At 36.3% G+C, this 20,837-nt stretch overlaps 1 protein-coding gene across 1 annotated transcript; it reads left to right on the top strand.

The window, feature by feature from the left end:
- The first annotated feature begins 3,826 nt into the window (after positions 1-3,826).
- LOC138306370 (uncharacterized) lies at positions 3,827-20,090 on the top strand. The gene is made up of 6 exons (XM_069246809.1): positions 3,827-4,059; positions 6,266-6,515; positions 10,382-10,501; positions 12,063-12,177; positions 14,065-14,303; positions 17,284-20,090. The coding sequence occupies exons 1-6, from the start codon at positions 3,860-3,862 to the stop codon at positions 17,497-17,499; spliced, it is 1,140 nt and encodes a 379-aa protein (XP_069102910.1). The 5' UTR covers positions 3,827-3,859; the 3' UTR covers positions 17,500-20,090.
- Positions 20,091-20,837: the final 747 nt, after the last annotated feature.

The raw sequence follows: 20,837 nt of genomic DNA, 5'->3' as shown, positions 1-20,837 counted from the left end.
TTAACATACCATATAGTTCGAGACCTGGTGCTTAGCGACTTCGGTTTTGAACTAGTGTATGTTATGCAGCCCGATATCGTTGATGCTGGTTCGTCCTACGAACTAACAGTGGATATATCATACCCTGAATCGACGCAAACATTTCACTTTTACCTGAACGTTTCAGATGAAGAATTATTTACGGTAAGTATCGATTTTGTTTATATCTATATTGCAATATATTTCCGTTTACAGTGAATAATCTGGACACTACTCTACCGTCGAGACATAAGTTACTGTCACGATCATTTCAGAATAAGCCACAGTTTCTCAAAACACTCACCACACATACTACACACCGCTTACATTGGCGGTCGATCAAACATGGCCCTGGTTGTTAATTTAAGCAAACAAAAAACTATCATTCTGTGTATTTCTATTATTGCGGTAAGTATTAGCCCCTTATGATGACATTTTAAGGGGAGTTTAATGATTGGAATACAAGATTTAATACATGTGGGAAGTGGAAAAAAATGAAATTCCCATACACGTTGTTCATAAGTATAACAAGAGGCCCAGAGGGCCTGTATCGCTCACCTGGTTTTAAGTGCCAAGTAATGTTCTGAATACAGGTTCGTTGTTTCATTTCTGAAGGAATATTTACCTCTAATTTTTCTATTGTGCCCCGCCCCTCCTGCCCCCGGGGGGTCAGAGCCAAAATTCATGCAAGTTCTGTTCCCCTTCCCCTAAGCATATTTGTAGCTAAATTTGGTCACAATTCATGCAAAACTCTAGGACATGTAGCGTTAATAGGATTTACCCCCATGTCCCTTATTGGGCCCGCCCCTCCTGCCCCTAGGGGGTCCGAGCCAAATTGTATGCAAGTACTGTTCCCCTTTCCCCAAGAATGTTTGTGGCCTAATTAGGTCACAATTCATGCAGAACTCTATGAAAGGAGCGATTTATAGGATTTACCTCTTTTTCCACTATTGGGCCCCATCCCTCCTGCCCCCGGGGGTCAGAGCCAAAATTATTACTAGTTCTGTTCCCCTTCCACAATGCATGTTTGTGGCCAGATGTGGTCACAATCCATACACAACTCTGAGACAGGTAACGTTAGTAGGATTTACCCCCATTTCCCTTATTGGGCCCACCCCTCCTGCCCCCGGGGTTCAGAACCAAAATTTATACAAGTTCTGTTCCCCTCCCCCCAAGCATGTTTGTGGCCAAATGTGATTACAATTTATGCAGAACTCTAGGACAAGTAGCGATTTCTATGATTTACCTCTATTTTCCTTATTGGACCCGCCCCTCCTGCCCCTATGGGGTCAGAGCCAAAAATTATACAAGTTCTGTTCCCCTACCACAAAGCATATTTGTGACCAAATTTGGTCACAATCCATGCAGAACTCTATGACTAGTAGCGAATTAGAGGAAATGTCGGACGGACAGACGACGTACGCCGGACGGCGTGCAATGGCATAATGAGCTCAAAATTCATTTCTTTTTGTTTCATACTAAAGCCGACTTTCCGATAGGAATTTTTTTTTCTCCATATACAATGAAGAAAATATCCGAAAATGGCGCGAAAACCGGACGTTATCATGACGTCAGAATAGAGACGTCGACGTTGCGTACTAAGAAAAATAAGTATCCACTGAAAAATCAATGGAATCGTACGCTTAAGTGCATTTTATTTTATCAAGTAGTCTGAAAAAGTAATTATTGGCATTAATGTAACTATTTTTTTTAACTACATCGGTGTTGAAATACATTGTGTTTACAAACTTTTGTGAGAATCCGCTACACGGATTCAAAATGTTTGCAAACAAAATTTTTCATACTACGATGAAGTTTAAAAAATAGTAACAAATGCTTAAAGATGCTCCACCGCCGACAAATGGTATTTTTTTCACTATCAAAAACAGGAGTAGATGATTAAGTATTTTTCTTTAGTCACAAAAGTTACTTATTTTACACCATTACCACCACTGGAAAGTTTGAGCTTCCAATTTTACTTCAAGTTAAAAATATGAAAAATAATTAATTGCATCCCGAAAAAATTCCGTGGCACTATATCATATATGGAATGAAATACTGATTGCGCATGCACCAAAGGCAAAACGACTGATTTTATATTAATTTTTGTGTTAATTAGACATATGTATACACGATTAAATACCAATTATTGTTCAAATAATGAATATCATTTATGCTCTGTCGGCGGTGGAGCATCTTTAAATACAATGGAAACATATAAAAATTTAATCCCATAGTACATACATGAACAAAAACAAAATTCTAAAGGATTTCAAATCCAATGGGTTGTGAAATGTTTAGTAGATGCATTCAATTCTTCTCATTTTGACGTTACGTAATCGTTACTGGCATGACGTCACAATTGTTGTCCAACTCGACACAACCAATTGGAAAGCGTTGCAAGTCATATCACACCAGTGACAGGCAAAACGTTTACATAGACGAACATAGAGGATACAAATTCAAAAAGACCAATGTTTTCTAGCATTTGAAACTTTCGTTTTGACATTTAAAGTTACCCAGCACAGCGATTAATAATTTAATAAAAACACAACATAAATATTGTATTAATGAACTTGCTACTTTTTCACATAAAAATACTATTCATTAACTTTTTTTTTTAATTTTGTGGTTTTCGGTTAGAATGGGTACTGCCTGAAGATTAAGATATCATATTATCAAATATGATCCAATTTTCAACTACATATTTGTAATCACACACTGGAGCATAATTCTATAGTTTAATGAAAATGTTTTGATGTCAAAGGTTAAAATAAATTTGAACCTTTTACAGTAGCCTCAAGCGTTTGCGCTTGATCCGTGCCTTTGGCAACGTCAATCTGATTGAAATACAGATCCTTATAACCAGTCTGTTCAATAGAGGATCTGAGAAAATCCTATTAAGGGTCATGTTCGGATGACCTTTATACCACGTGTGTAATTCAGATCAAGTGCATTTTCTGCACGTTGCTCTGTCAATTGACAACGCCATTTCGCCCCAACATACAAATACTATTAGCTTTATTGTGCTCTTTGGGCGAGATGACTACGTACACGGAAATAATTATGACAGATTTTCAAGCTATTTCGTCCCATGAAATTCACTGTCAAAATTTTGCCAGCAGCAATTTGATTGGCCATTTACAAAGGTCAGGTGGACATGACTCCAAATGGGATTTTCTCAGATCCTCTTATCAAACGTAGTGATAATAAGGATCTGTATTTTAATCAGATTGTGGCAACGTACTCGAGATACTGCTTTTAAAAGTGCCAGGAAATACAACACGAATATATCACAATCTTCGAACACTCGCATATGACCCTGACTGTTAATATGATGGTAATTGATTCAAACAAACAACGCTCTGAGTTCAGATATTGCATGTTTTTATTCCCAAATATAGGCATATTTCATTCTTTTAAACCACACTGAGCATAAATGAATTAATATTAATCAGTGATGTTAATAGTGTGCTCTTCGTCAGGTGTGTTGCTTTTTGTTTTCGGAAGCGTGCTTCAGTGATAACGCACTATAAAAAGGGCAAGAGTTTCACATGTGCAAGAAGACACAACACGAATATAACACAGTCTCCCAAAAATGTACCCTGGCTGTTAGTAGGACGTTAATTAATCAAACAAACAATTTTCTAACAAACTTACTGCAACCTCCGAACGTATACAGTAAAGATCACACAACGTAACACATTGGACAAAGAGGAGAACATTCTTAAACAACCCTGGTGTAAATTAGACATTGAACCTAATAAACAAGCAGATCTATAATTTTGTATTGCATGTTTAGAAACCAGATGAAAATGGCAATCTTCCATTTCAATTTGTCATGGATGATGCATGTGATTCCGTTACGACAACTACTGACATCATTCTGAGCCTGAGTCTGTTGCCAAACCATAACTATGGCCATATGTTTGTGGAAATACCAGTATCGAACAAGTCAGGAGAGGCTTTAGTCATTTCTCGATTTAAGAATATATGGAAAGGCAGGAATGTGTTTGGCGATTTCACAGTACAATTAACGAGGTAAGAAATGGATTTTAGTGTCAAGATTACATAGAGACACAGAGTACATTGCAAAACTCCCAAAATACGCACATCACTCTTAATACACACAAAACACCACATTTACGGGAGGCCGTCCTTGAATGGCTGTCACTGGACCACATATAGAGAGCAACCAACTAAATGATTTTACATAGACCACAGTGTTAAACTTTGTTAAAGTTTTGTACTGTATTATTAAAACAAAGAAATATTAGTTAGGTATTGTGTTCTATAATTAAAGTCTAGGTTCTCATATAACACTAGATAGAAAAAAAGTTTAGGTCCTTCTGCTCAAACTCCAACCAGGGTAGCTTTATTGAAATCAGGCGCATTTTGCACTAAAATATCCGGAAATTCTAATGTTTTTACCTATTCATTATCAAAATTGATATTTTGAACCTAAATCTCAATTCGAATTATGGTTATCTAGGAATAATTACCTGTTAGAAAACATTTTTACTTTTGAAATCCATAATTAGCCAGCCAATCAGCGGCCGGGTTAAAATTCTATCCTCGGCTCAATCTTTACACAGGGGCCATTTCGAAGGTCTTTTTTTTTATTTAGTTGGTTGATCCCTATACGGGAGGCCGTCCTTAAATGACTGTAAATATGTCCACATATACGGGAGGCCGTCATTAAATGGCTGTCCATAAGACAACACATACGGGAGGCCGTCCTTAAAAATGACTGTCAATAGGACCACATATACGACAGGCCGTTCTTAGATGACTGTCAATAGGACAACACATATACGGGAGGCCGTCCTTAAATGGCTGACAACAGGACCACATTTACGGGAGGCCGTCCTTAAATTGCTCTCAATAGAACAACACATATACGGGAGACCGTCCTTAAATGGTTGTCAATAAGGCCACATATACGGCAGGCCGTCCTTTAATAACTGTCAATAGAATCTACATTTAAATTAAATAATCCAAAGCGAACTATTGATATGGGTTAATGCGCGTGCCGTAGAAGAATGTAGTTAATTGGCGATATATAAAGGTATAGAGCAGGTAGCACATCTGGTGGAATGCGTTATTGAGATCGCACTTTAAAAGAGTTTCTGATACTCCAAAGATAAACGATATTATCATACCGCACTCTGCTGGAGAGGGGATTATCTGCAAATGAACATGTTTGTTAATAGGACGTTTAATGTCACAAACCAACCATTTGGCATTCAACGACACAAATGATTGAGGGAGAGTTAAATAAATTAACGATGTTTCTTCATCATGCTAACGGAATCTCACTATATATATATATGGTTGATTTTAACACTGATGTTTTCTTAAAGCTGATAATGCAAGTTAAAAAAGGTTTTAAATTTAGATTAAAAAAAATAACACATGTATCTCAAGAATCGTTTATGAGAAAACCCCCTATCGAGGTCAGCCATTTTTGTTTTTCGCTCTGTCTGTATCCGGTGCTCTCACCGACCCCTATATAAAGCTCGTGAATCGACACACGTGCGCTCAGTCTATACACGTACATACACACCTATCAGTTGTCCACTGTATATCACCTACTATCACTTACACTTACCTACTTGCATTGTCAGCTTTAAGGGAGGGAAGGGATAAACTACATTTAATGATGGTAAAAACAGATCGTAAATATGTTTCTTTTCTATTGGTATTTGTATATTATGATGCACTTTATAATTTCCAACAAAACATACAGGTAATTGTACGTAATTTCACTAAAATGAGCTTGAAACGAAGTTCATGATATCAGTAGGTGGCCGTATATTTGTGACGTCATCTTAGAGGCTTATTTAATTTCTATTTGTAAGGAGTTTTACCGATTTATTTGATAACATTTCAGGCCTTTCAGTGTATGGAAAACATAACATGTACAGGAGTAACAGTACACACACGACCGATAAAAAGACAGAACAAAACACAGACTCTAGATATACAATGACCTAATATGCATGAGAGGTACCTCGTGGAACAGATTCACATGTAATCTTTCAACTAACACAGGGCCTTGAAACAACATATATTTCACATAAAACACAAGTTCGCTCCATTACATTATCGTATAATACAGGGAACTGATATGTAGTTAGTTAATATCAATTTGGACCCATCAGAGTGCCTATTGACCATTTTGAGACCAGTTAGGGGTCAAGATCAAAAATCTATTATATATCCTATCTTCGTATTGTTTATACAGACGAGATGACGGGATGATAGAAAGTGCCTTGGTTGACATGTCACCACTGACGACCTTTTCTGTTGTGCCCACACAACGGACTGATGACCAAGTCATCATGAGTGAGCAGGATGTCAACATGAGACTAACGGTGACGTTTACGGACAGTAACATCACAACAAGTGGCACCTTCGCCCACTTTGAGGCAAACATCATTAGTAATGGTAGAATTATCGACACGGAACCAATCGGAGTAGGAAAGCCAAATATCGTAAGCAAACTTACATGTTTTTATTTCAGCATATGAATACAGTTAGGATTGATTGTCATTTTAGGTTATCATACACCGTCCGTCGTCGTGCGCCGTCCGCCGTGCCTAAACTTTTCATTCAAAAAAACTTCTGCTCGATAACCAGAAGGTCCAGGGTACTGATATTTGGCCTGTAGCATGCTGGGATGAAGGGCTATCACGTTTGTTCAAATGAATGTCCGTGACCTTAATTCAAGGTCACATGGGTCAAAAAGACTAAAATCCTTTTAACAACTTCTTGTGAATAAGTGAGATGCCTAGAGACCTGATATTGAGCCCTTGACATGCTTGGATGAGGGGCTACTTAGTTTCTTTAAATGAATGACCTTGATCTTAATTCAAGGTCACAGGGGTTGAATAGACTTAAATCTTTAAACGACTTCTTCTCAAGAGCTTAAAGACCCAGGGCACTGATATTAGGCCCGTAGCATGCTGGGATGAAGCGCTACCAAGTTTGTTTAAATGAATGACCGTGACCTTCATTCAAGGTCACATGGGTCAAAATGGCTAAAATCTTTAAATGACTATGTTGTATTGTGCCAATAGTCAGATGACCGTTATATGCTGCACAGTCAATCATTTCTTACATTGTAAAAGCTCGCCGTTGACAGATCATATATATACATTTTGTAATGTGTATCATGTATATATGTCTAATTAACAAAAAAATAAAATAATTTGATTGGCTTTTGTTGTCAGTAATCAGCAATCAGTACATGTCACATATGGCATACATGCAGTATTACGGATTTTTTCGGGGTGCAATAAAATATTTTGAGTACTTTTATATTGAAGTAAAATAAGAAGCTCAAACTATTTCATCTGCTCCAGTTTTAATAGATACAATTTTGAATTATCATATGTCGTCAGTGTAGCATCTTTGATTATTTTCCTGCAATATATAATGAAAGATAAAGTTAAGGCCCATGGGCCTCTTATGTTTTTTTGCTTGCATTGACTGATGAAGAAAATTAATCTCGTGAAAATGAAGTGAGTGAACTGCGAAGTTCTTGTAACCTTTGCACGAGATTGACACTTTATCAGTCGATGCAAGCAACAAAGTTGATGATTAATCCTTATATTGACGTTAACCAAATAAAAATTTCCGCCGTTGACAGGAGTCAAATTACATTACGGTATAGCATTATAATACAAATTTGCAACATTGTACTAGTTATCGTACATGTATGTACAGCTACGGAACATCCGCCAGTCAGTTCTTAGGAAATATAATTTCGAAAACAGATTCATTCTTCGTTGTTACGATTAAAAACGGCGATTTTGAAACATTGTGTTTATGCACAAAAATAAATGGCCTAATTTTATCATGAAAAACATCCTTATGTCGCAAATACTTTTTTTGTTTGTTTGTTTGCTTTATTAGATAACGTCCTATTAACAACCAGGGTCATGTAAGGACAGTCTCCCATGTATGCGGTGTATAGCATGTTTGAAGTGCGATGTGATAACTTCGTTGTCAACTGGAGTTTTTGGTATTAAAATTCTGTATAAAATAAGTAGAGAAACATCAGTTTTAAATGTTGGCGGTTTCCAATGACCCTCCAATGCCGTGGATTTCGACACTCACGGACTCGTTTCGTTGATAATTGACGTTAGGCCCATTGGCACTGAAATCTTCGTAGAATCTATCGTTTCGAAGCTTACATGTATGTCACCGTAACATATATATTGTACACATTATCGTAACGATTTGCGTTCGGTTATGTCTACTTGCGAGGAGTGGTGAACCTCACTGCGTTCGGTATGTCCAGTATTTTCCAGGGGCTCGAGCCTAACGTCAAGTCAGTGTTTCATCAAAGTATGTGTATACTATTATATTACTGACAATATCACTTGATGAAACATTTCTTTCTATGTATCTTAATGTACAACAATAGGCCTCATCGCAGAAACTTCATTAAAAACTGCAGTGGTGTAAAACTAGTTCACAATGTAAACAATGTCAAAATGTATTGTCTCGCCGGTCAGAGGTCAGCGCGTCACTGACCAAGCATCTTCAATGGGAAATGAAGTAATCGGAGTTTACTAGTTTCATTGAGGCGGAGCGAAGTGAAAAGGTAAATATTCATTGGTGAATTGCTAGAACAAACCTCTTTGATTTCAACCAAAGGCTACTCAACTTTATTTCTCGATTAATTAATTAAGTCACGTGATATTTGGATCACGCGGATAAATATATATGATGGTCCTCATCAGAAACTGTTGGTGTTTTCATTACCGATCGAACGTTCGAGGAACAAGTATCAAAATAGGTTTGAAAACAAGTACGTTTGTAAATACAAATGTAGAAAAATTACATGGCTAATGTTACTACCGTACCTCTGTGAGTCATAACATGGCCATAGCTGTTAATAGGACGTTAATGAATCAAACAAACAAACAAGCGTCCGTTCGTTTGATGAATATATACAATAATGTACAATGTAAACTTTTGCACATTTCGATGACGTCGCAGTGTTTACATCATGTGTTAGCAAAACTGTGTTGTTCCCTACAAACATATGCATGCACATCCTATTTGTAAGTGTACATATTCGATTGCACGCAAATTGATAATGTATGTCAGAAAAAAAATCTTTGTGTAGGGCAAGTTCGACCAAAACTTTAGCACGTCAATAGAGCTCCATCAAGGGAGTCCTGTTTCTACGGTGATCGCCGTAGACTATGCCCTACACAAGTTTGGGTGCTTCGAAAAATTAATGAAACTGGGTCCTACAGTTGTAGGTTTTTTTTAATTTTCGGATTTATTGAAGTGCTAGAAAAAACGATGCAACTTTATGCTAACATTCTAAGAGCGGTAATCTGTAGCGTACAGAGTGGGCCTACCTGTGTTTGTACATGTTCTTCGGCCTTCGTCCAATTCATTTGAAAATATCCAAAATAATAACTACTATAACATCCGTGTATTCAAGTCATTTATAATGTGAATGTCAAAGTAGAACTCAAGTGATTACAAATGTGAAGAAACTATCTGTTCGTCATGCATTTCCTCGACGCAGGCGGTTTTAATCGGACGCTGCGTCAAAACTACGTTAAATATATCCCGCCACGTTATGAATTGTGAAAGCGTGTGTAACCACACTATGCTAACGCCTTAAATCAAATTGATTCGCACTATGGAGTTCTTAATATCAGATATATAAAATAACTTATACTTTCATACCGGTAAACCTCCACATATAGGCTTCATCAGGTAAGATTGAACTCATTTTATTTGTATGTCCATTGATACATTGGCGGGAATGTCCATCATTTCGAGTGGCTGTTCATAATCCCTGTCAGAGTCAAACAATTAAATTCGATTTTAATCTTATAAATGTCATTAACACTAAATATGGTAAATATTGAGTTATAAAAGTAATAGTTAAAAGTGTTCATATAAAGATTAAAGTATCTTTCTGGTGGTTTTATCGAAGGATAAAATCAAGTAGGGTATCGATATTTGGTTCTTGGACCGCTTCGCAGTCAATTCCAAATATCGATACCCTACTCAACTTTATCCTTCGACATAATCACCAGAAAGATACTTTAATCCCTAAATATCATGGCATTGTCACGTTTTATGTGTTGATAAGATAGTATAGCTATCCATCGATCCCTGTATAATCAAACAATTGATTTGTATAAATAGATAAAGGAAGTTCAAAGTTAGCATTTGTGGCATCAGTATCATAGAGTACTATGTTCTCACTTAATTTCAACATTGATATATATATAACAGTATAGCATTTCATGTCTTCAAAGCTGTTCAAAATGCGTCTTTAAACCGTTAATTCTAATTCTTGCAACCAATTATCATTTTCCAGAAATACTTTCCGGAGTTAATAGTTGTTACAGAAATCACAAAATCAGATAAAACCGAGACATTGGACATGTGGTTTCACCATAGTCTGGATGGCGTAACCTACCAAAAAGAGAAATTAACGGTAAGTCTGGTTTAAATTGTAATAGATTGTACAACCGGTTTTTTAGGCAGTACTTTAACGAAAATAGCATTTTCATAAAACGATTAACGTTTTGTGAAAATGTGTCGATGAACTGTTGCCTAACATTACTTTGTTAGCGACCTAAAAAATGAGTCTAGAAGAAATTTGAAGATACATGCTTCGCTTCGCCCGATAAAGTTTATTTTAGACCCAATATTTTTTTCCGTATTATGTCGCTAACAAACTGTCTAACGTGATTAAAACGAAGTCTCATTTGGCCTTTTTCCGTAGTCGATTTATTTTGTATATGATTTCCCCCTTGGGAGGCGGGGAGGTAAATTTAATACAAACATGTTTAGATACCAGCGATTGCCCAAAACTAAAACGTAAATATCGATATGTGGTGTACATGTAACATGATAAGGAAAATGATCAGTAATCGGATTTCACCTGAGGACATTGTTTCGGTCAAAACAACATCCAGCCTACCACCCTTTCACATTTTTTTTCATTTGAAAATTTTTTTATTTGTTCTTTTTCCCACATATAAAACAGTACAGAGACATACTACAATAGTCATCACTTTCACACTTACTTTCTCGCTTGGAAAAGATGAACAATTTACAGATAAAATTACTTCGCTCAACTATAGAACTGATCATTGAATATCAAAATTATTATGCCATATACATTTATATACATACGGGTCTAGAATTTCTTTATCCCATGATATACACTCATGAAGTATCATAAGAATGAATCTTTCATAGAGGCATATGAAGGATAGGAATATTCAACCCGAGTGACACAAAGTAATGTAAAACCCAAAGCTTGTCGAGGCTTGTAGTAAAAATGAATTTGCAGTCGACGTAATGGCGGTTTAGCATGATTATAAAATTGTAAAAAATACCTTATAGTATGAAAGAAAACTGTTTTTTTATATGTGAATATGAAGGATATCGCAATTCTATCCGAGGGTTACAAATTAATTACTACCTCCTATCTTCATATCCACATATATAAAAACAATGATTATACAATATATACACATATAGGGCCTATGTAGGAGTGTTCATTTCATATGGGGTTTTATGAAACGAATCTAAGAAGTTTTTACTTTTACGAACCCTGGCGAGCAAAAATTAAAACTTCGAGACGAGTTTCATAAAATTTCACATGAAATTAACACACACTTAAGATATTTTTATTACATTACTACAAAACCCTACATTTAAAAGAATCTCGCGTCAAAATGTATTGCGAAAAACCAACGAAGACTGCCATTTTGTCCCGCCGTCCTCCAAATCCTGATTACACGTCATTTTTCTTGACGTCTTGTTATTGTTGCTGTCTTGACGTCACAATGCATTTCCAGCAAATGAAAGTCGCTCTAGGTCATATCACACTAGTGATACATGCAAAAAAATACACGGACGATATCACTTGATTATATCATATATGTAAACGTAATTGAGGAATAAAACAATGTTAATGTATACACTTTTGTTTTTGAAAAATGCACCGACGATGTTCATCGACATCTATATTTCACGTGTTGCAGTGGAAAACTGGCAGTGACGTGCACGCACTCCAAACACCAGCTATAGCCGCCTACTTTTATCTGTCTGAAGCGCCACTTCATGCAGTTTGTGATATCACCACTGTATGGCTGCCACGTGAGTATCTGACCATTAAATGTATCACTATCACAAGGAGACACCACACGAATATATTACTGTTCATTACTAGGCATACCTAATGACCTGTTTTTATGCGGGTCGTAGGTTTAGCAATTTCAACTGAAATCGAAAATATATTTCAAATATCGCGATCTTGCGCAGCCTCCCCCCCAAAAAAAAAGAGACATTGCACATGTTCATTGCCGTCCGTAAATGATCATGGCTGTCTATAGGGCATTACTGTCGTACACAGTATGTACGTCTAGTCCTGGATTTTATTGCTTTGAGTTAGTTCTACTCAAACTTAATTTGCATTATCCCTTATCATGTTAACAATTGATTCTGAGTTCTAACATTATGATAATGGGACTTATCCACGTACCCCGGGAAGATTACATAGATTTCCATCATCACTGGAGAAACTAGTCCCGCATTAACGTTATTTGGTATTTATTACATAATTTTCTCACACCGATATATATTATGAGGATATATAAAATGTTTAACTATTATACCAACGGATCAATAAAACCTTGTTATATTGACAGTTCGAGGTTATATTATTGACAGTTCGAGGTTATATTGACAGTTTGAGGTTATATTGACAATTCGAGGTTATATTGACAGATCGAGGTTACATTGACAGTTCGAGGTTATATTGAATGTTCGAGGTTATATTGACAGTTCGAGGTTATATTGACAGATCGAGGTTATATTGACAGTTCAAGGTTACATTGACAGTTCGAGGTTATATTGCCAGTTCGAGGTTAAAGTTACAATTCGAGGTTATATTGACAGTTTGAGGTTATATTGACAATTCGAGGTTATATTGACAGTTCGAGGTTATATTGACAGTTTGAGGTTATATTGCCAGTTCGAGGTTATAGTGACAATTCGAGGTTATATTGACAGTTCGAGGTTACAATGAGGCACTTTATAATAAGTAACGTAATTGTGACGTCACAGCAGATTCACGTTCAATTTCGCTCCAGACGTCATCGTCACCACTGTTTGTAACAGCAGGAGGTTGATTACATCGTGTTGGAAATATCGAAATCGCTGAAATTTTAAATTATGTAATATAACAAATATTTCATGGGTTACAGTGCTCTAGTTCATATGATTAACCCGAGGTAGTGGTAAACAACAAATGTTATATTATACGAAGCCAAAGCACAGTAAACCATGACATATTTGCATAATATATCACGTGGTACGTGAATAAGTACCACTGAATCTTATTTCAAAATATTATTTCATATTCTGGATCAATTTATTTAGAATTAACCCGCCTCTCTTTTTATGTTGTAAGACTCGATCTTAATTTCAAATATTTAAAAATAAAATATGATTATATTGCACGTTGTGTATCTTAGTATTATTGGACTTTATTTCATAAAATCTGCATTTGTTCTTATCTTATAATATTACTATAAAATAATCCAAAACCGTAAAAACAATATTGAAACCAAAACGTCTAAACGAAAACCATGTGCGTTTATCTTATGTTAGTTATATTTTTTTTACATTTCTAATTTGGACATAAATGATCCTGGCTGTTCACAGAAACCAAACAACAAAAACAACACGGCTTCAAAACTTTGCAACGCTACCTTTCTATATAGGGATTGTACAGTGTTTTGGTTGCGTTAAAGGTGGTATGAACGCAATCGGATACATGTTCAGACATATTCAATGACATGCGTTAGCGCTGTATGCAGAATATGCATGCATCTAGTTGCGTATGTATTAGGAAACCTCGGTATATTCGTGTGTGTCTTTTTGTGATAGTGTCACTCTTAATAACCCTGACTATCGACGGGCCGCTAAATAAACAAATCAAACAACTTCAATTGAACGTTATCGATCTATATGTTGTTTCAGTGAAGCATTATATCACAATAGTTGAGGATAACAATCACGTTCTACATAAGAAGTTACCATACATACTGGACGAGGATCTGAACACCTGCCTTAAGCTACCTGTACCTGGGGACTCGCCGTCCATGTTCTGGATGATCATCAGGAAACTGAGTCTGTTCGATGCAAGAACAGATAAATTAGGGATAAACATTACAGGTGAAAACATAGAGTGTCAACGTGTTGGTGTTAAAAGTGTCCAGGTAAGTTATCGAAGTAATTGATTAAACCCAATGTAGGTCATAAGCTCTCCCCAGTACTTGTTATTGGTTGGGTAATTGATGTGGTTGCTAATGCCACAGTGTAGGTTATAAACTCTCCCCCAGTACTTGTTATTGGTTGGGTGGTTGATGTGGTTGATAATACCATAGTGTAGGTTATAAGCTCTCCCCAGTACTTGTTATTGGTTGGGTGGTTGATGTGGTTGATAATACCATAGTGTAGGTTATAAGCTCTCCCCAGTACTTGTTATTGGTTGGGTGGTTGATGTGGTTGATAATACCATAGTGTAGGTTATAAGCTCTCCCCAGTACTTGTTATTGGTTGAGTAGTTGATGTGGTTGATAATACCATAGTGTAGGTTATAAGCTCTATCCAGTACTTGTTATTGGTTGGTTCGTTGATGTGTTGTTAATGGCTCAGTATAGAACAGAAAGTTCCAATACTAATATAAGATGAACAAAGAAATACAAAAGTAATAATTGCTGTTGAATAAGGAAAGTTATCAAATACATGGTTTAAGCACTGTGTAGTTGGGATCATGGAAACATAATGATTTGGAAGGTAAAATCTAGAAACTCCTTTTTCCGTTTTAGAAAATTATTCGTAATCTACTTTTTAGGTCACGAATTCTCAAGTGACCTATTGTAATCGTCTTTTGTCCGTCGTCGTGCGTCGTCCGTCGTGTGTCGTAAACAATTTACATTTTCGACTTCTTCTCAAAAACCGCTGAAGCAATTTCAATGAAATTTTGTACAAACCCTCTAAGGCATAAGGCGGATCAAAATTGTGAATTATATAATCCCTATCCCCACGGGGGCTGTGGAAGTGGCCAAAAACGGTAAAATTGACTAAAATTTCAAAAACTTCTCCACTCACAGATGTGGTAGAATCAAATACTCTTCATGGATAGAAAGGTATCAAGGCCTTCTACGAAAATTGTGAATTATATGACCCTTGGGTCTCAGGTTTCCCCTGGGGAAGGGTTAAGTTTACTATAGTTTATTTTGTGAAAGCACATTTTAGACCATTATTTGGTCATTTATAATAGAAAATCATTAAAATGTTGTCAAAATTATCCCTATGAGATGGCCATTGAATCATATTGAATCCTGTTAACACTGCCCTGCAGGTAGGGCGTTAGAATTGTACTTGCTGCCTCTATTGCATGATCGTAAAAGGCGACTAAATTTAGGATCTCATCTCTTCTATTCTTCCTAACTGACTTTATCTTTCCTAATGCCTCCCTTTGTACCGCCTCACTTTTTGCCTTGAGATGAGCGTTCGCCCCTGTGAGGAAGGCTCTGGATTCTGTCCCCTGGTCAAGACAGACCAAAGTCTATACAAGTGGTAGTTTTTGCTCCTGCTTAGCGCGCTCAGCATATAGGGAGTGAGACGACTGGTTGTCAGTATAATGTGACCGGGTGGGGTGTGTTGTTTGGTGTCCTCGGCGGCATGCTTCAGTGATATAGCACTATAAAAAGGACACCAGTTCAACTATACAAGAAGACACAACATGAATATACCACGGTCTCCTAAAATACGCACCTTGCACAACATACACGTAACACACTGCATACATGGGAAGCCGTCCTTACATGACCATAGCTGTTAATAGGACGTTAAATTAATCAAACAAACAATCAAATCCTATTAACAATTTTTCGTTGATTGCCCCCCAGGGACCTTAGGGACGGGGCCAAAAGGGGTCAAATAGGCTTTAACTTCAGAAATCTTTTGGAAATTCTGGAACTGGTAGAATCAAATACTCTACATAGATGGAAAGGTATTAAGGTCCTTTGCAAAATTTGTGAATTATAAGGGGGTCAAGTTTACTAGTTTAATTAGGGAAAACACATTTATGAACGTTATTTGCTTATTTTGCATAGGAAATAAGTCAAACTGGGTTAGACATTTTAGCCTGAGATATCACTTTATCAATATAAATATATTGGTCATGGACGACTCCTAGGTGCCTTGGGGGAAGCAAAAGGGTAAAATAGGCTAAAACTTCAAACATCTTCTTAAATTTGAATTCACAGATTTGATGGAACCAGATACCTTTTCATAGATTGGAAGGTCTTAAGGCCCTTTACAAAAAATGTTAATTTCATGGCCCTGGGATCTCAGATTTTCCCCTGGGAGGGGGTCAAATTTACTACAGTTTATATAAAAAAAAACAATTTATTAACATTATTTGCTTTGTTTTCAAAGGAAATTAGTCAAACTGGGTTAGAATTATTAGCCTGAAAAACATTTTAACATCATATCCATATTGGTCCTGGCCGACACCTAGGGGCCAGAGGGGCTGGGTCAAAATGGCTAAAATTTCAAAAATCTTCTTCTGGATTCACAGGTTGATGGAACCAAATAATCAAAGATTAAAAAGTTAAATTTATAAAATCACTGACACTGACTGACTTCTATTTGGTTTTGTTGTTTAACGTTGACAAAGCAAATTGGAATTTTAAGCATAAGGTTTGGTCACATAATACACTAACTATCAGAATGAAAAACAAATAATAACAAATTCTTATACGAATGTTCAACTTTAAAGTTTATTCTAGTTCGTAAATATTTTTTACAGATTTGAACCAACTTTGCAATGCTCTTTCTGTATCAGCACTCAAGTGACCGTAAATGCCTCTTTGGTTTCTTGTTCATATTACTTGCCCGTCAATCCATGTTATAAATTTCATAAGACACACGTGTAATACCACTATTATGACGTCACGGGTGTAATGACGTCATAATCAATATATGATGTCGTAGGATCTTTTTGCGATTACGCATCACTTACATAAATACGAATTTGAAAGTTTTGTCTATATTTATACAAATACTAGTCATGGCTACGTAACATGAAGTTTATCAAACTTGCTTAAAGGTTCGTAGCATAACAAATCATTGAACTTGTTACATATTAGATAACCAGTCATGTAAGATCCTCCATTCTTCTTTCAGGTTGCAACATCGGGACCAATCACAGACCAATGTGACGCCATCGCCAATTTGTTATTCTGCAAGTTTGTCTCTCGCACAACCAATATTACGTTGACCCGCTGTGATGTTGAGTGTAGATGTGCTGACCAACTTCAATGTTCCTATCTCCACGTTGTCCTCCAGAGCGCAAACACAGATCCATGGAGTATCTGCGAACTCAAAATTAGAGATTTATGACATTTTTCTACTGAAAGTTCATTTGGGTGTAGAGAAAATCACAGGATATAATAGTCGCCTATGGTTACGGGTATTAAAAAGTGTCCGCAATTGCTCTCACCAACTTCCCACAACTAAAACGTTGCATTAACACCGAAATTGGACTTCGGCGACCAGCTAGCTCTATCGCTAAAACGATCGGCTAGTTTTCGGAAATTCAAAAAACCGTTATGTGACAATTATATAGCATTTATATTTTCTTTAGATATCAACTAGGCTGCCTTTTCGCAAAACAAATTAAAAAGAAACTTGATAAGAAGTTAAGATGAGACAGGTATGACTTTATTTTGGATTGCCCTTTGAGATGAAACATGCATCGTAATTTCAACATCATTAGATGTTTGCCTGTTTAAGTACTTGTTTTTTAGCACGGTTAGTAGGTACTATAATATATTCGAACTCACATTAAGAAAAACATCTTTTAAATGTTTGGTGCCAGTCCGGGGTAAGAGAAAAGCCGACGTTACATGGCTACTGTAGACATATGAGTACGCATACCAATTGATTGAAATACAAATCCTTATTCTCATTTCCTTTGATATTTCTGATGACCTTTCGAATACGTAAATTTCGAGATCCAAATACGACGTGGCTAAATACAGTTTACCATCGATTAGTCCAACCATCTCGTTATTAGACGTCATCATTTGACGTGAGTTCCGTGACGTCATAATCAACGGAAGTTGGAACTTATCGACGGTAAATTGTACTTTATCCAAGTTGTTTTTGGATCTCGAAACTCCCGTATTGGCCAAATAGATTGCTAATTCCAGAATCTTGAAAGTATTTTGAGTCCATATTTATATTGTGAAGGCACACCCGAATCAGTATTCCTTTTGTGGCATCACTCCCAAGTGAAACCTTTTAATATAACTATCATATCTAATATGAAAATGAAGGGCATTTGATTCGGTATAATAAGATGTTATACCGCTCGTGTAATTATTTAATTGTACCAGGACGGTTTAAATTATATTTCTATATTTACGGAAAGTCCCCCGTGAAGTATAAATGTCACCAGGATGTGAAACCTACTGTGATGTGAGAGTCTCTATCAGACGGGTTCACAATAAGGTTTTGAATTTTAATCAGATTGATTCGATAACTTATATTGTAATTACATGGTAATACGTTATTGTGTGGCCTTATAACTCGTAATAGTTTTTTTATTGTATACTTGTATATCTGTATATTTTTGTAATAGTAGGCTTTGGATTATTGGGTATCATATTGGCGAGTTGGCTGGTTAGCCAATATTTATATACATGCATGGAAGTCATATTCAGCTTTATTAGGGCAGAAATAGGTATTGTCATATGAGTGTTTTATACTAATAATCTTAATGTTATTAGGTATAATGTATTTTCGTCAATGTTATCGTAATAACGCCTGGTTTCTGTGACCTTGCACTTTGGTTTGGATGTCTCCATTCAGCTCATTCATTTTGTGCAGTTTGTTTACACACTGGTTACAGACATGTCCGTTCACCAACTCAATAGATAAACACCGAAATATTTCCCCATATTGTTCTTGACTACTTTCGGAAGATAGAGATCTGTATGATTTGTCCTTGATCGTTTTTATACAAAACTCGTATGTTTTTATGGGGGCCGCCATTTTTGTTTACCTTTAAGCTAATAAACCAGTTTTCATTCTGAACAGTTCCGAACTATATATCGAGTATTCTGATTGGTCAATTCTAGTATGTGAATTAGCATATTTTTACGAGGATTTTACGAGGAGTTTGCCCACGGGTGATAAGTGTAGCGTAGTGTAGTGCGATCAGCCGTGGGTCTCCGACGATGCATCTTACGGTGACTCTTCATTTTTTTTCTCGCAACTCTGATAGGTATATATCACATAATACCAAGTGCTATATTTTTCTTACCCACCCAATATGTCTGGTACTTTTACGTGACTTCGGGCGGAATTTTGCACCATTCATGTAACAGCCGCGCATGTGATGTCATACTTTCGAATCGATGACGTCATAGGCTTTAGATAATCCATATTATTATAAAAATATGTAATTAGTCATTTGCCATGCATTGTTTGGTTGTTTTTAATTATCAAAACAGTCTGTATTTCACACACACAGATTGATCATAATTTTTCTTCTAACTATATTTTTACGCGGAATGATTGAATTCGAAGCGCAGATGAAGTGGTTAATCGACTTAGAACCAGGAGGCCTAAGGCGGGATAATTTTACACTCTGAGCGCATTTAAATGTATAGGTGGGTCTTGTTATATCTTAGAGGTGCGAAAAAAATCAAGTACTTGTAAGTGATCGGGTATCTCAGTATAAGTATCGAAGCTGGAGAAAACCGTACAATGTAATCAAGACATTGTCCTTCCGCAGTTTTGGCGGACGAGATTTGCAATCATTTCTAAATATGTTGTAAATGTTTTCAATTTCAACAGGGTGACACTGATAATATAATTGTTTTAAAATAAATATTATTTACAAATCTTATTGCTTGCGCTATGTTATTTTAATTAGATGTATTCTGATGATGAACTATTTTCTTTGTTTGAAGACGTGCACAAGCCCAGAGAAACTCAGAAAACGTTTTGATAAAAAATGATAAAATAAATACAATTGAATTGGAATGTAAGGAATGACTCTTTTTCTGGTCGATTTTATCGGGTGATGAATTGAGTTGCTATCGAAATAAATTCCACATGAACTGTTTCGCAATTCATTTAATTTGTTTCAAAAGGAACTCAATTCAACACCCCATAGAAACGACCAAAATAAGATTAGATCCTAAATTGACCCTATGACAATAGGGGAATCATTCGCCACATCTGTAAGAATACTAATATGGAAGCTCGCCCATATGCAGAAAAGTTTTGGGGTCACTCCTCTGACCGTAAAAATGGGTCAACCAATTATATTAAGAAATTCATCATAAATAGAAACCAGTACTACGTCGTAACTGAATATGATCTGGCGGTCACTGACCCGTGTACAGACGTCACAGATAGGGTATTTGTACATTTATTATTACATCCAACATTTGTCATATTTACTTTTTTCACGATTTAGTTAAACAGAATAAAAGAACTGAGAGCCGATATACATAAATGATATAAAGTCCCCTGTCCTAAAGGATATAGTCAAGATGACGTTTAATTTTGCTGGTGTGTCTTTTCCTAGCCGCTGAGAGTAATATGTGTGTCATCTGTCGTGTGTGGGTTGGAAACACATTTACACGTCACATAACTTTTACTGACTTTTAACTATCCCATCTTTTAGTCTCCAGGTTATGTGCATGTGTCCAAGTTCGTTTTTT

This window comes from Argopecten irradians, chromosome 13, assembly GCF_041381155.1.
Source record: "Argopecten irradians isolate NY chromosome 13, Ai_NY, whole genome shotgun sequence".
Taxonomy (NCBI): Eukaryota; Metazoa; Mollusca; class Bivalvia; order Pectinida; family Pectinidae; genus Argopecten; species Argopecten irradians.
The sequence above is the reverse complement of the archived record's forward strand: the minus strand, read 5'-3'. Positions and strand labels throughout refer to the sequence as shown.

Excerpts from the sequence above, each read along its gene's own strand:
- LOC138306370 (XM_069246809.1), top strand. The coding sequence starts at position 3,860 with ATGGATGATGCATGTGATTCCGTTACGACAACTACTGACATCATTCTG. Across the intron at positions 6,516-10,381 it reads GAGTAGGAAAGCCAAATATC|AAATACTTTCCGGAGTTAAT; the intron begins GTAAGCAAACTT and ends ATCATTTTCCAG. Across the intron at positions 12,178-14,064 it reads CACCACTGTATGGCTGCCAC|TGAAGCATTATATCACAATA; the intron begins GTGAGTATCTGA and ends ATGTTGTTTCAG.